Source organism: Hydra viridissima, unplaced genomic scaffold (genome assembly GCF_058129835.1).
Source record: "Hydra viridissima isolate aposymbiotic clone 2 unplaced genomic scaffold, HvirCarnegie_v1 scaffold_1, whole genome shotgun sequence".
NCBI classification, from domain to species: Eukaryota; Metazoa; Cnidaria; class Hydrozoa; order Anthoathecata; family Hydridae; genus Hydra; species Hydra viridissima.
The window spans coordinates 34,888,121-34,904,430 of NW_028324300.1; the positions used below are offsets into that span (position 1 = coordinate 34,888,121).

Here is a 16,310-nt window from a genome sequence, read left to right on the forward strand (position 1 = left end):
GATAAGGAATTTTTCAAACTTATGAACAACTCCGTCTTTGGTAAAACCATGGAGAATATTCTAAAGCATGTTGATATTAAACTTGTCACCACTAAAAAAGAAGCCTTAAAATTATCCAAAAGTCCTAAATATGATTGAAACACCATTTTTGATGAAAACTTAATTGCGGTTCACATGAAGAAAACAGAAGTCTTTTATGATAAACCTGTTTACTTGGGAATGTGTATCCTTGACATCAGCAAAACTCTCATGTTTGAGCACAACTACGACTACATGAAGCCTAAATACGGTTATCGAGCAAAATTATTAATGACCGATACAGACTCGCTCTTTTACGAAATCAAAACGGAAGATTTTTACGAAGACATTGCTGATGATGTTGAAAGCAAATTTGACACGAGCGAATTTGATAAAAACCATCCTGCTGTTCAAAACGTTGGGTTCAAAGTGGGCTTAAATAAAAAGGTCATCGGCATGTTCAAGGATGAAACCGGAGGAAAGCAAATTAAAGAGTTTGTTGGGCTTAGACCTAAACTCTACTCTTACAAGATCCTTAAAAAAGAAGACGAAGAAAAAGAAAAAGAACACAAAAGATGCAAAGGAGTTCAGAAAAATGTAGTTAAAAATAAATTAGATCACAAAGATTACTACGACTGCTTAATGGATAAGAAAGAACAGCTCAAAACCATGAACGTCATCCGATCTCATCTTCACAACATGTACACCGAAGAAATCAACAAAGTCGCTCTCAGCGCTAACGACGATAAAAGATTCATTTTGGAAGACGGTATTCACACCTTGGCTATTGGACATTACAAAAGCAGACCTCCAAAATAGATTTAAATCATTGCGGTAAGAAATTTTTTATAACAACATAATCATGGCAAAAAATATTTTAAAACTTCAACAAGAAAAAAAATTTAGAACTTAACAAAAAGAATCATCACAAAAATATATTGCGGCAAGAAATTTTTTTAGAACTTCTAAACAGATTTTTTTGAATAAAAGCTAAGTCAACGCATCAAAGGTATCAACCTTAAGTATGGGAAAAGGCTCAATGCGCTAGAACAAGCACTATCTAGTAGTGTGGTTTATAGATAAATAAGCAATATTATTCTAATAAAAATGTGCGGAAAAATATTTCTTTTTTTGTCAAACGCCAATAACTGTTCAATAGCAGTTAATGCTGTTTCTTTTATGCTATAGCAAAAATACTGTACGAGTGTTAAATTTGGTACTAAATTTTGATCACGCTTTTGTAATCGTACCAAGGAATTTTGTGAATAAAGATTTTCGACTAAAGACTTTGATAATTTCAAAAGAAGAAATTCGCAAGTTGTTTTTCATTCTAGGACTTTAAAAGAGAAATAACATGCAAAAAAACAACAACAACAACAAAAACTTAGTAAAGAATTTTTATATTTCAAACTGATTTTAACAGTTCCTGAGAAGATAAGATATAGACACAGTGCTTATTACTGGAACTTTTTATTTATTTTTGTTTTATTACATATAAGTACTAATATTTAAGTACTTCATATAAGTTATGACTACGGTTCGAAATAATATTGAAATTTATTATTCTTAAGTTAGCCTCAACTCGTGTTTTTCGAACAACTAAGATTTCGAACAATTGCTATCTTAATTTTATTTTCAATAAAGTCAAACCCAGCTAACACAAAACGTTCAAGAAACGTTCGTAGAACGTTAGAAACGGTCGGGGACGTTCTAAGAACGCTCTAAGAACGCTTCTAACGTTCTTCAAACGTACTTAAAGGTTTTGTGTTAGCTGAGAAGTTGATGGAGTGATTTAATTATAATTTGAGCTTTTATAATTATGATTATATCAACTATTTTTTTCCCGTGGTTTAATGTGATAAGCTATAAAACTAAAAGGTTTAGTAGTAATTTTTGGTATTTGCGAGGAGCTTAAATTACTTGAAACTCTAGCCTAAAAACTTATACAGATGACCAAAGTTTTGTAATATATCAATGCTTTTGTGTAATTCACTAACAAATTGGCACTGCTCAAGATTAAATTCAAGTATCGTCTTTGACAAAATGACATTCTATCATCTCGGTGCCATTCGTAAGGCTGATTTTACGAAGGATTTTATTTGAAAAATCAGTTTTAGTGTTTGAGAAAAAACTAACGAGGTTGATTGCCTGAATAACTGCGGCGAACTTTGTTAATATTATGCAAAGTTACACACCTAGTGTAATAAACTAATCAGTATGCAAGAAATTATTTTTTTATAAACTGGGCTTGGGTGCGCCCTAAAGTATACAAATGTAGATCATGCATTACTAAAGATGAAAGTAAATATGTTAATTTAAACCAACCATTCATTAAAATCTACTTCAAAATGAAATAAAAAACTAAGGATCAGCAATGATTTAACATAGTATTGGAGTTAAAAAGTGCGCACTGATCGGCAGAGCAGTTTTTCTTGTTAACAGCAGAAAAACCCGATTTAGGTATAATTACAAATTAATTAAAAAAATTTTATATAACAATCTGGCTTTGAGAATATATAAATATGTTCATACAAAAATTTTATAAACATGGTATATTTAAACTTTAAAAGGTTTCTTAAAAAAGATCAATGCACCCCAACATGAGGTTGTATGATCTTCTAATTCATATGAATATCATATGAGTAACATTGATTTTATGCCTAATGCTGATATTCAATATGCTGTAAATGACGTAATCTGTACTTGTATATATTATATAATAAATACAAAAAAACGTAAAGCAATTACAAAATATATTAATAACACCTAAAATACTAGTAAAAATTTAATTAAATGAATGACTTAAATCTTCGATATGTAATCCGCTATTTACTAGTGACTTTATACATGACAAAACTTTACAAGATTTGTAAAATATTCAAGCTGTTTCATGCTATAGAGGTAAATGTAATTAGAGGTAACTGCATTTTAAGCTGCAAGATCTGTAAGTGATGATGCTAAATATTCATCATTTGTAAAAATTTTCTGGTAACTAAATGCCAACCACTCAAATTCAAACTGCATTTTGCCTGGTGAGAAAGATTTTGTATAAGATTCCTAAATAATAGAAAAAACATCAAAAATGGTCATAGTTCTTAGATTTATAACCATCGAATTGTCACGTTGGAGAACCTTTCAAACGATCCACAAAAAATTTTCTCCAATAGCTGGGTTTCTTGTTTATTGCATAATCTAAGGTTCCAACAAACACATGTCGCACCTGTCCGGAGAGTCTTAAAACATAAAAGTCATGCTCAAAAAATAAAACCAATTAGGTTTGGGAGCCCATGCATCCATGTTTCAAAAAATTGAAATCATCGGCCTACGTCCAAGGAAAAAAAATGACTTTAAATTTTCTCATGTTATTGGCTCCTTTCTTAAAGGCTTAAGGAAGAAAAGATGATACTTATTTATGAATACCAATAAAGTTTGATAGATAATCACTAGAAAAAATAAAAATTGATAAAAAATAACCATGTAAAATAAACAATATGAAACTAGATTGCTTTTATTGTTAATCCATTTTAAATTGCATTACCCTAGGGGTACCTTTACCTGCTAACTCGCTTTCTCTTAGAAGTCAAGTGTTTTAAACATTTTTTTAAGCCCATATTTTTTGAATAGCTAGGTCCATTTTATTGCTTAGTACTTAATGTTACAGTGTTACATATTTATGTCATTTAATAGTGAAATAAAGAAGCTGTAAAAACATAAATTTTTTCTTTAGTTGCTGACAATAAAATAAGCGCTTTATCAAATGATAACACAAACAAGTACTTTTTGAAATTTTAACTTTATTTGAACTCTTTCAAAATGCCCAATAGTGTCAAATCTCACGAAGAGTGAAGAAAAACAGTGAGTGTTTTATGTATGAAAAAGTGAAATTCACCAATTTCTGGTGTAGTCTTTGAGAGATTCCAAAACATTTTTGCAAGAGACATTGACTTTTTGGACTCTAGAGTTCTAACTGGAATGTGTGGAACGTGTAGAAATCAACTTAGAAGGGTTGAAAGAGGAGTATCTGTCAAGCTGCCTACTCTTTACAATTTTCAAACTATCAATAACAAGACTGTGACAAGAGGTTCCAACTGTAACTGCCAAATTGGTAAGCTGAAGCTAACTGAAAATCATCCTTTGGATAATTCTACAACTTCAAATCCCACAAATCTCCTGAAAAGATTTTCAGACTGTTTGTCACACAAGGGAAAGGCTTACCTCATAAATGCAACTCTACTTCTTTGAATTTAAACCTTAGAGAAATTTAAACAGAAAACAAAAAAGTTTTTGATCAGATAGCCTCTGCAAATATCAAAGGTCAAGAATCATCACCAGGTGGGACAATCAGGCTGTTAGTGAGTGAGGGAGGTCGTCCATTACCTGTTACCCTCAGTAACTTAAATTTTGCATCTTTCCTGTTTTTAATGGTCCCATTTTGTCTGTTCTAAGATCACATTTCATAACAAGGTTTTTTAAAATTCGTCTTTAGGAGCATCATGTTCAAATCAACAACTGCAAAAAAGTATAAGTTAAGTGCCCAAGACCTGGTGCAAGTTTAGAAAGCTACAGGCATGTCTAATATTGAGTCAAAAAACTTGCAACAACACTAAATTTGGTTCCAAATTCGCCTCTTTTTGAGCCAAACTATTGAGCAAATTTTCATGAAGCAGGGTTGCAACTTGCAAATTTTTTTACAAAAACTACACTCGCATCATCAGGCGAAAAAATGCCACACAAAGAGTACACAGTGGTTCACTGCAAAAATCTCTCTGACTTTCTAATAGAAATATCACTTAAGAGACAACTTCAAGCAGGTCATCTCATAAAAGTTGAGATTGATGGAAGTCGAGGCTTCCTAAAGCTTACAGTAAGTCTTCAAAGAATGAATGATGAAGATGATTCAAGGCGTCCACCTTCAAAAAAAATTGTCACCTCTCAAGCTCTAAAAGACAGTGAAGTTAAAAAGCAATTTCTAATGGCAGTTGCAGAGGTTCTACATGAGAATTACAGCAACATCAAAAACTTTATTGAGCTTGTTCAACCTGAGAAATGTAGACTTTGTGGTCTCTTGTGACTTGAAAGTTGCTAACATTTTATGTGGTTTGCAATGTCACTCTAGCTCGCATCCATGCCTATACTGTAATAGTGAAGCAAAAAACTTAGCTGAAAAAAGGTGTGCTCAGGACGCTGTCTGGTCTTCAAAATTGTTACACAGACTTTCTTTCAAAAGGATATTAGGAGGGCAAAGGTTTTCAACAATGTTGTCCATAAACCGCTTCTAAAAGCTGATCCAAGCAAATTTATTTTCGAACAAATTCCCCCAATGGAACTTCATCTGCTTATTGGGATAGTAAATCACTTATCAAAGCACTAAAAGAAGCATTGCCAGAAGCAGATGAGTGGCCAAAAAGACTCAACATCACAATCCAACCATATCATGGCGGACAATTTGCTGGCAATGATTGCCAAAAACTCCTGAAAAATATTGAAGTGATAGATCAGCTCTTGGAGAGCCTAGATTAATCAGTTTTGGCCATCATTGATGCATTCAAAAAATTCAGTGCTGTTGTTAGAGCCTGTTTTGGAAAAGTCTTTGACAAGGAATATGAAAAAAAAATTGAAGATTTTCGGACATCTTTTTTAAGTCTAGGATTTTTAATTGTGACCCCAAAAGTGCACATCTTTTTTTTTCATATTGATGATTTTATCAGAATGAAGAAAAAATTCCTTGGTCCTTTCAGTGAACAATTTTTAGAAGCTCTTCATCACAATTTTTCTGTTCAGTGGCAAAGATACAAACATTCAAAATTACATCTACAATATGGAAATTGGATGGAAAGATGTGTGGTTGAATACAATAGCAAGCACATTTAGGTGAAATATGTCTGTTGCATCTTTAATGAACATTGAAACCTTACTACTTTAGAATAAGTGTTTGTGACAAAAAAAAATAAACTAAGAAAATACCCATGGATTTATTTAAATTTATTTATGAGATTAAATCTCTTTAAATATTTATTTGTTTAACTTGTTTGTAATTGTAATTTGTAAAAAAATCCACAGTAAATAAAACCTATAATATTTAGAATTTTGAAACAGCCTTTGCCGAAGTTTAATTATAGACACTATTTTAATAGTTTTTTTTATTTTGTGACTGTGTTTTAAGTTTAGAAATGATTCAAATTCAAAGAAAAGATGGTGATTAAAGTAATCTTTTCCATTAAAAGGTCAAAATGACTGACAAGTTCAAAGTAACAATGATTTCCAACACATTGACTGATGGCCTAACTTTTTATTTTTAAAGCCTCTTTGTATATACTATGCATATCAATAATAGTAATATCAGTTTTATTATTCAATTCTTATTTTTCAGTGTGTCTTTTGTGGTTTGAGGCTCTCCGGGCAATAAAGCAAGGAACAAAAAAATCCAAAAAATCAAAGTAATTTTTTTTCCTTGGACGTAGGCAAATGATTTCAGTTTTTTTATTTTTTTAAACATGGATGTATGGGCTACCAAACTCAATTGGTTTTATTTTTTGAGCATAACTTTTATGTTTTGAGGCTCTCCGGGCACGTGTGATGTCTTTCATGGTTGTTTAGGAGTAATAAAGCTGGAGATTTTAGAGAACAGTTTTAATATTTCACAAAATGCTCCATCCTTTTTATAAAAATGTCTGTAGTCATTCAACCAGAATGATTTTCTAACCCTATGCATCAACTGGGACCTTCCTTTATCATGTAATCTCGAAACGTTATATTTGGAAAAATAAATAGCAAAGTAATAGAATTTCCAGTTGAATTAGAAGCGCAATATGGACTTATTAACGTTCTCTTTCTGCAGATGTGATACTTCAGACTTGCTTACTCTAACTTTTACAACTTTTATTGCTTTTTATACAGTTGTTAAACAAGTTTCAGCAATTTGACAGTTTACATATTATTGAGTGTCAAATTTTTATCTTACTGCTTCGAGATTTTCAGAAAACTAAACCAAAAGAATGTCTATTAAAAGCATTTGGCTGAGCAAATATTGCTGCTTTAGGTGTTCGGAGAGAAAACTCTTATTGTTTTTTCATAAAACTTTGTAACCAATTCCCTTCAATGTTGTTTTAGATCCATAATGATGGGTAGATCTTATCATTTTTCTCAGCAAGTTCAAATTCTAATAAACCTTTTGATTTACTTAAAACACCGTAGTTCGTTTTGATTCTTTTGATTTATCTTCGATTTTCAAACTTTAACAAACAATGAGCTCGATTTACTTTGGTAAAATTTGTTGTCTTTAAAATACTCATAGTTGGCGTTATTTTCCATACTAAACCAAAATATCTTTAAGATAAACGAGCTAAAAGCTTTTTAGAAAGATATATTTTATAATATGACGCTACCCCTAAGAATTATTTTGATTGAGCTTCCTTTTATAAATCTTTTTAAAGTGATTCGATCTATGCTAAACTCCTGTGCTAAGAGATTCAATTGTCTTCCTTTCAAAACTTCATTTACAGCAGCTTTCAATATTTAAATTGCTACAGCAGCTCCCCAGCTAACATAAAACGTTCAAGAAACGTTCGTAGAACGTTAGAAACGGTCAAGCACGTTCTAAAAACGTTCTAAGAACGTTTCTAACATTCTTTGAACGTACTCGAACGTTTTGTGTTAGCTGGGTCTATCTGCCTTTATTATTCTGTTTCAATCCATTTGAAGATCTGAAAATGATAATTAAATATTTGCATTCAAAATACTTAAAAAAACTTTTAAACAAATTTTATTTAAATTAAATGTACATTTTTAAAATGGCATGTTTAAGGCATCTGTTTAATTCACGAAATTCATGTTTTGTCGTCCATACCCAGATAGCACACTAGCATCGACCCGATATCGGCGCGACGTCCGCATTTAATCGACTTTAGATGTAATTTTGATGCATTTTTACGGGCGGCTGCTCATCGACAAGACGTAAATAAAAACGTAAAAATAACATTGGCAATTTACCTTGTTACGATGAATTAGCTGATAAATAGCCGATCAGGAACTGCCCGGTAAAAATACATTTAAGTTATAAATGACATGAACAAAATATATCTTTAGTGAGGTAAACCAATAAAGGTATATTTGACATAGGCTCAATCAAATAAGAAAACAACAAAAACGTTATGAATTAATACAATAAACAATTATAATTATGCAATACATTTAATATAGGTTGTTTGTTGTATAAAGTATTGTATGTTTATAGGATTATAATTTACTTATATTTTTGTCATTTATATATTACTTTTAAAAACTGTAGACATGACAAAAAAAAGTTTATAATATAAATTTTAAGTAAAAATAGATATATTTATTTAAGTGATTCGATTATATATATATATATATATATATATATATATATATATATATATATATATATATATATATATATATATATATATATATATATATATATATATATATATATATATATATATATATATATATATATATTATATACTCTTAAGTGCTAAAAAATACACTTATTATAACTTTCAATCTTACAAAAAATTAGTTACTTCTATTAGTAATTTTTTGGAAATAAATACTAGTAAGTATTTATTTCCAAATTTTTAAAAGCTATATTAATAATTAAATGTTTTTAGGAAAACTTACCTGAAATGGATGAGGAAAAAATACTTATACAAAAAATAAACATATAAAAACTGTATTTATCAAAAAAGACCTATGAATGTTTTTTTATAAATTTATTATTACAAATTTAATAGTTAATTGTATGATCCTTCTGCCGCAGTACAGACTTGAATCGGTAAAATACCAATATTTACTGACTGAAACAGAACTCTTGTTAAAAGTGTGATATTCAGTACGTCTAGCAAATTTTTCCCCATCAACCAAAGTTTTGGTTTAGGATTGGTTAACAATTTTTTATGCATAACCTTTTAAAAGATTTTGCTAACATAAGCAAGAAAATATTTTGGACAATAGTTGGTGCAATCAGCCGTATATTCTTTTTGGTGGACTGGAATAACTTGGGCTAGCTTGAAGATATCACGAAACATCTCTTGTGAAATGAATTATTTAAAATGAAACTTTGTGGTTGACAACTTTTTCTGATAACTTCTTATTGAAAAGGAAATGATTAAAGGAACTAGCTGCAAGGGTGAATTTATTAGATTATATAATATTGAATATTTTTAATTGATATTAACGTAATATAAACTAAAAAATGCTAATATCAACACTTATGAATTAGATTACAACTTAAATGGTCTCTAGCAAACTCTGCCTGATTTTGCAAATGATTTTTTTCTTAACAATTGTACTTTTCGAGTAAAATTACATTTTAAAGTTTCTTCGCAATTTGCTTTAGTATTGTTCATGCGACACATCTGCTCCAGTATCCACTAAAATTTGGGGTGTTAACACAAAAGGATTTATCTTAGCTTAATCTAAAGTTTGTCTCTACATTTATTGAAGTTTTTCTTGGTCTATTTTTTTTTATTGATATTGATATTTAATAGCATTTTGTACAATTCCCAACGACCACTGGTATTGTATTTACTATTTCTTTATCTGAAAATCCATAAACTTTCGTCTTAACCGAAATAAAACGCTCATCAAATAAGCAATTTTTTTTCTGCCAATTTTATCGATACTTAGAACAAAACTAAATAATTTTTTTTGATGAAACCACACATTTGGTCATAAAAGAAGTTCAAACAAGTTGATGTGCGGTTTTATGACTTTAAATTATTTTTAAATAAATATTGTGTATTTAAATCGCTTATGAAGTAATTAATTACTTGTTTAAACATTTTCAAAAATTATATGAACATTATAGTTTTATTGCTACAAATTGAATTGCGTTGTACGGGTAAATATTTTTTTGCAAGTGGCTTTCTAAAAGCTGGCTATAAGACTTTAGAATCTTTGTGCAGACTGTTAGACCAATCAATAACTGATGATGCAAAGTTAAAAAAAGCAAAAAAAGTACATGAATGTTTTTTACCCTGCTTTGTTGACGCTTTTTATAACGGGGACAAAAGCAAAAAAATACTAGACCAAGTAAATATTCCTAGTCTTTATATATTATTAAGAGTTACAGACAAAACTTTAAGAGAGATTGAAAAATATTTGTTTGAAGTAATTAGTGTTGGATACAGTTTATCAACTAGAATCTAAAATAAACATCCGCAGAGTATTCTACCAAGGACATCATTTGGAAGCTAATTCTTGCAATTAGTAACTTACAAGCAGCCGCCTAGTCTTGGAGTTCCCGCTACCAAATAAATAAAGGTACATAGAGATTTTCAAAAAGTAGTGCATGGTTGTTTTGGAAGATTATTAAGTTTCAGTTATATCAAAGATCTAGAGCAGTTCTCTACGAGCTATAGAAATCCTTTGAAGGGACACTAGTTGAACAACATATCATCGAAATGGTTAACATAAAAGGTGGAGTCTTCGGAATGATAAATAGTTTTTAGGTTTGGTAGAAAATGAATTATGTCGTTAGAACATAAATATAAAGCGTCTATTTTTAACGGTTGATTTCTAAAGCTTGGTAAATTATGACGACGATTCATTAAATAAACTTGAAGTTCAGCTGCACTTTTTCAATTGATCTTATAACCTGTAGAGTTAGGTTACAGGACCAAACAAGCTCTCTGATCCAATCATCAGGATTTCAACCCGTTTTTCCAACCAGTTCAGACTTTTCCATTCAAGAGCTAGAAAAAAGTTTTGATTAAGTGTTACGACCATTTAAAGTTATTTCAGTGGTAAATAATTTTAAACTTTGCATTGTGATAAATCTCACTCGAAAGAAACTTTTTGATCAAGTTTAAAATCTGTCGATGAACTTTGATCAAATTAATAATGGAACTAGAAAAAAAGTTATGCATTTAGGAGATGCAATTCTAGAAAGGGTGCAGTTAGGGGTCAAGGAGGGGTTTTATTAGCTCTAATTAACCTATTTTTTTTGTAAGTCTCCTCATTTAGTACCCAAATAAACATTTTAGAACTAGGAGTATACTCCTTGCCTCTTAGCTAAAAAGTCTTTCATTTTTATACTAAAATTAACTGTCATTTATTTAAAAAAAGCTAAAAAGAGCAAATAATAACAAAAAATTAAATTTTGAAATAAGGGCGTATCTTAACCGCTAAAGATCTTGAGTACTCCTCTATAATACGTAATTTCAGTCCATGCCCCTGTGTAAAAAGTTGCTTTTTACATTTTTGGACCAAAGAAATGATTTTCTGATCATTCAAAAAAATACATCTGGGGATGTGTCGCAAGGTTTCAGAGAATATTTCTATGCACCATAATGTGTATATTTATAAGTATAAAAATATCTTTACATACTTTTATAACAGAAAATAAATGCAGAAAATTTAAAAGATCAACTGCAGGAGGTCATGATAGTATCAAATAATCATATAAAGTATGACGAAGCTTCAAAATAATGCATACCAAATCTTCCATACTTAAGGCATTTTCTGATGCACTTTTCGCAATTGATGGAATCTGTTAATAAGGCTGAACATGAATTCTATCAAGCACAGTATCTTGCAATACTGGAATAGCCATTTCTGGTGAAATTGCATTTAGGACACTTTTTCTTTTCCTCAATTGTGATATTAAAAATAAATTTTTTGAAGCCATTTTTAAAAAAAATCATTAACAAGCAAAATTTTAAAACTATCGCCAATAAAAAAGTAAACAAATTTTGTCATGAAAGCTAAAGAAAGTGTGTTTAATTTTGATTGTTAAAAACCATGTGTGCCCTCTCTCTCATCATATATATATATATATATATATATATATATATATATATATATATATATATATATATATATATATATATATATATATATATATATATATATATATATATATAAATGCATATGTATACATGAATAAGTAAAAAGATATCTTTGTAACTTTTTGTTACAGAAATGGGATGCAGAAGGCCCAAAAGTTCCACCGCAAGATACTATAAAAATACCATTAGATCAACAAATGTATTGCAAAGCTTCAAAACAATGCGTACCAAATACTCCATACTTCAAACATTTTCTGACACACATTACAGAGTTGATGAAACCTTTTAATGAATCTGAATATTATGTAGCACAAGTAAGAATTTCTGCTTTCAAATTCAACAGATTGAAGATATTGTTAAATCAAGAAAACAGTGAAAAAGAACTCTTGGATACTATCAATGAGTCTTTTGAGGTAAACTGGTTTTCTATTTTTTAATGAGCTTTGAGGCTGCTAATGAAGGATATGTTAGTTGTTTTGATTCTTTTATCCTATTTTTATGACAAAACACTATTTTATTTAGTTAAACGAAATTAAATAAAAAACAGCAATTACAAAAACAAATTTTTGAAATAAGGAGGTGAACAATATGAAAAACTTCCTGTGGGGATAGAAGACAGTTCCACTTTTTACATAGAATTTGTTGTTCACTTTGTGCCTTAATTTTGACTATTTAAATAATGCTTGTGACACATTCCCATTTTTCTCCTATAACTTTAAAAAAAATATTTAGCCAAAATGTATATATGTTTATGCAGTATTAACATTAAGCTCAAGCAAAATAAATTTTTTCATTTAAACCAAATTATGGAGCGCAGCACAAGTAAAGTTTTCTGCGTTTAACTCAAAACATCAAATCAAAATTTATAAATGCTATTATAAAAAAAAATTATAAATGACATTATAAAAAAAATGTTTTGTAGTTGATTGGTCAAAATGAGGAAGATTTAAAAATTGTTCATTAACTAGTATTGAGTAATATGAAAATGGTGAAAGTTTTCGTGTTAAATTTGCAGAATAATTTGAGCAACAGTTTCAATCCAATATGAGGCTACTTTTCAAGTGGAAGGCAAAATCTTTATATTGTTTATTCGAAAACGATCGCCTGGATTTGAGTTTAAAAACTCAGTTTCTTAAATATTTGAAAACTGATTTCTAAATGCCTCAAGAAAAGGAGATTTACTATCACTGATAGTTAATCTCCTTTGCTAGAGTTATTGAGTAAAAAAGCAATAAGCAGTGTTAATAGTTTTTAATAAATTTAACTAATGCAGCTACTTGTCATAATGTTTAGTAATTCACACAAAGCCTTTTACAGAGTGATGTGATGTTTTTGAAAATAGATTGCGATGAAATCTTAATAGGTTTATATAGTCACGGTTTGAAAATATTGACTTTTTTGCCGACTAAATACCCCAAAATTGTCCTTTTTAGGGTTGATTCTATATATATTGGAAACTCGAAAACAATAGACTTTAAAATCCTGGATTAAAGTCCAAGGGAGATATTTAGCTTCGAAATTACCGAATTTTCTCACTTACTCAAATACTTTGTTTTGGAATTGTAGAGCCTAAATTAGTTCAAATAGTTCTAACATATATTTTATTATATTGCTATAAAAAAGTAAACAGATAACAATAAAAAAATGCACAATAAATATGTAAAAGTATTATTCACAACCTTTTCTAAATTTGATTATCACAAATATCTTCGTTGTACCCTTTTGTGCTTCTTAGAATTTTTTGCTATTGTAATCAACAACACAATTTAACAGCTATTTGGAAGAATCTGGGTTAGAAATAATCCTTTTGAATTTTTGCCAATCAGGCTTGAAATTTGAATAGAGTGCCTGTGTTGCTTGTTCACTGTAAATTCCAAGACCAGTTTTATGGTGCTTTAGAAATTGTGGAACATGGTAAAAAACAGCATGAACTTTTGGGGTGACAAAAACAGTCAACTTTAGATAATTGCTTTTAAACTCTTGAATCTTTTTCTCAAAGTCTGGAGAGAGTGAGCATCCAAAACAAGAATTAACAACTTGGAGAAACAAATGTAGAACATGGCAGATGAATGATGCTTCAAATGCCTTATCAGCCACGTTATCTGCTTCAGAGTGTCAATTTTTTTCAGCAACTTCATGCAACCATTGCTATTGAAATGACCACCATGGTACGGCTGTAATGGTATATGTATTGAAGTCAACCATTCTTTTGTTTTTGGAAAAAACTTGAACCAAGTGCTTAATAAGATGGTTAACATGCCAAGAAGCAAATGAAGTTCCATTGGAGGAATAGCTTCGAAGATTAGCTTTTCATTTGGGAATCGAAGTATTGGTGGATGAACAGCATTCTCGAATTCTTTTGATTTCTTTAGATCAGCACCAGATAAAACAAACTTTTGATGTTGCTCTCTGATTGTTCCAAATGTTCTGAGTTGGCCACAGTTGTTCAAATTTGTTGACTCAATGTTGCACCAGCAACAAGGATGCTTGCTACTATGAGACTGAATTCCACAGATAATATTTGCAAGCTTCATGTCACATGACAGAATCCATTTGTCAATTAATTCATTAACTTGCATTAGGTCCAAAATTAGTTTGATATTGTCAAATGTTTCTGGGATGTTTTCAGAGATTGCTATAATTTGTTGCTTTTTGACACCTGTGCTTTTAAAATTTTCACTTGAAGCCGACTTAATTGACTTTTTTACTGGACTTTGTTGTTCTGTTAGGTGTTCAGAAATTAGACTCAAACTACCTTTGAAAAAGAACCCTCCACCATCAAGGCCCAGTTTTAAAATTGCTCGCTCATCAAATCTTTTGAAACTGTGATGTTTTCCTTCAGGGTTTTTAAATTGATACAATGAACAATGTCTCGAACCTCATTAGAATCTGGCAATTTTACATTGGTAGCAATGAAAAAATCTTTTCGACTAGATCCTGCTGATGCTAATTTCTGTTGAAAATTTTGCTCAAGAAGGCGAACAGTACTACAAACAAAGTTTTTTTGCAGAATGATATTGTGGTGATTTGAATCTTGCTTGTGATGAAACGAGAACAATATCTATAGATTTTTAATTTAATCCAAAAATAATGAATTTATTTTGTTACCCTAAACATTTAATCTGGTAAAGTGTTGTTGAACGTAAGGTAAGTTGAAGATAATGGATGTTGAATCATCCATTAAAACTTTTTAAGTTTAATTCTTGTTTAATAGTTGCTGCAAGGCGCGATGATCGTTTGATGAAAATTTATTCTTCAACGTTTCTACTATGTATTTAGCATTTGCCTCATTCTGATAATGGTTGCAGCTGGGGAGATACTTTCAATAATCTAATGTGGCCCGGGTTGCTTTCGGTTAGTGGACTATGCATGATATTGATTATTTATTATATTGTTTCTTCATGGGATTTGTTTGCATGGCGTAGAAATATTGTTATAGTCATCTTTTGCTGCTTTCTACTAAACATACCCTGGGAATGGTTCAGGTTTGTATACTACTTATAAGCTTTTGTCAATTGTTTTATGATCTTTCTTGTTTTTCAGAATAGGAAAGATTTTTAGAATAAGAAAGTTTCTATCTAAAAAAAAAGAAGCATCTCTCTATTTAGGAAAGAAATTAGGTGTTTAGGTAAAATGAATTACTATTGTTAATAGGTATGAATGCTTTTCTATTCTATCAAAACCCAAAAGTTGCTTAATGCTTCTTTTAGAAATATAACTCTGATTTAGGATGTACAAAACCGCACTTAGTAAGAAAACTGCAACTTCTTTGAAAGACATTCCTCCTGTATGTTTCCCAAACAAAATGACAGCATGGAGTAGCATTATGTTGTGGTTTAAAGACCATTTTAGCACAGAGTCTGATCAATGTGCTACATATCATGAAGCTATTTTAGTTGATCCTATTTGGGAAGTTTCCCCATTTATGGTGAGTATAAGTTCACAAAATTTTGTTTTTCTTATAGACATTCGTTTGTATGAGCAACTTCAGTTCTGCCAATAGTTTTGAAAATAACCAATTAGAAATAGTGTCGTTTCTACTGTTTGATAGCACTAGGCTGCCACCAAAGGCGGAAACAGAGAGTTAATTTTTCAAGTTTGATATGAAACAACGAAAAAGTAAAGCAAGTTTACGAAAGAAGCTAAATGAAAAAAAGATAAATAGTTGAAACGTCAAATTGCTTTTTGAACTGTTTGTCAAATGTTGAAGTATTCGATTTATTTTCATGTTGTTTTCAAATTGTTAGAGTTTTAAATATTTTTTTGTTAAGCATAAAAAAAAGATAAACTTTTATCTCTAAGATAAGTTTTCGTAAAATATGATTAATACATTATTTAAAATGTTTTAAAATCATAAATTACGAAAATGGTTTGTTACAAGTTTTCAAAATTTCTTATGCAAAATGTTAAGAACTATTATCACCAGCTAGAAAAAATCTTAAAACTGAATGAAAAGATGTATAGATGTATAAAGTATCT

At 30.0% G+C, this 16,310-nt stretch overlaps 1 protein-coding gene and 1 pseudogene across 4 annotated transcripts in view; one reads left to right on the forward strand and one right to left on the reverse strand.

The window, feature by feature from the left end:
- LOC145192708 (chloride channel CLIC-like protein 1) overlaps positions 1 to 16,310 on the forward strand; it is a 29,442-nt gene that overhangs the window by 11,346 nt on the left and 1,786 nt on the right. For 3 of the 4 annotated variants that reach the window (XM_090088081.1, XM_090088069.1, XM_090088076.1), the window contains 3 exons: positions 11,963 to 12,244; positions 15,111 to 15,316; positions 15,561 to 15,759. In XM_090088081.1, the coding sequence (XP_089944207.1) occupies positions 12,029 to 12,244; positions 15,111 to 15,316; positions 15,561 to 15,759 (621 nt within the window). In that variant the 5' untranslated portion in view covers positions 11,963 to 12,028. Of the gene's footprint in view, positions 1 to 731; positions 853 to 11,962; positions 12,245 to 15,110; positions 15,317 to 15,560; positions 15,760 to 16,310 lie in introns of those variants that run through there. The other variant, XM_090088090.1, reaches the window with a different exon arrangement.
- Positions 13,563 to 14,948, reverse strand: LOC149894694 (uncharacterized; annotated as a pseudogene).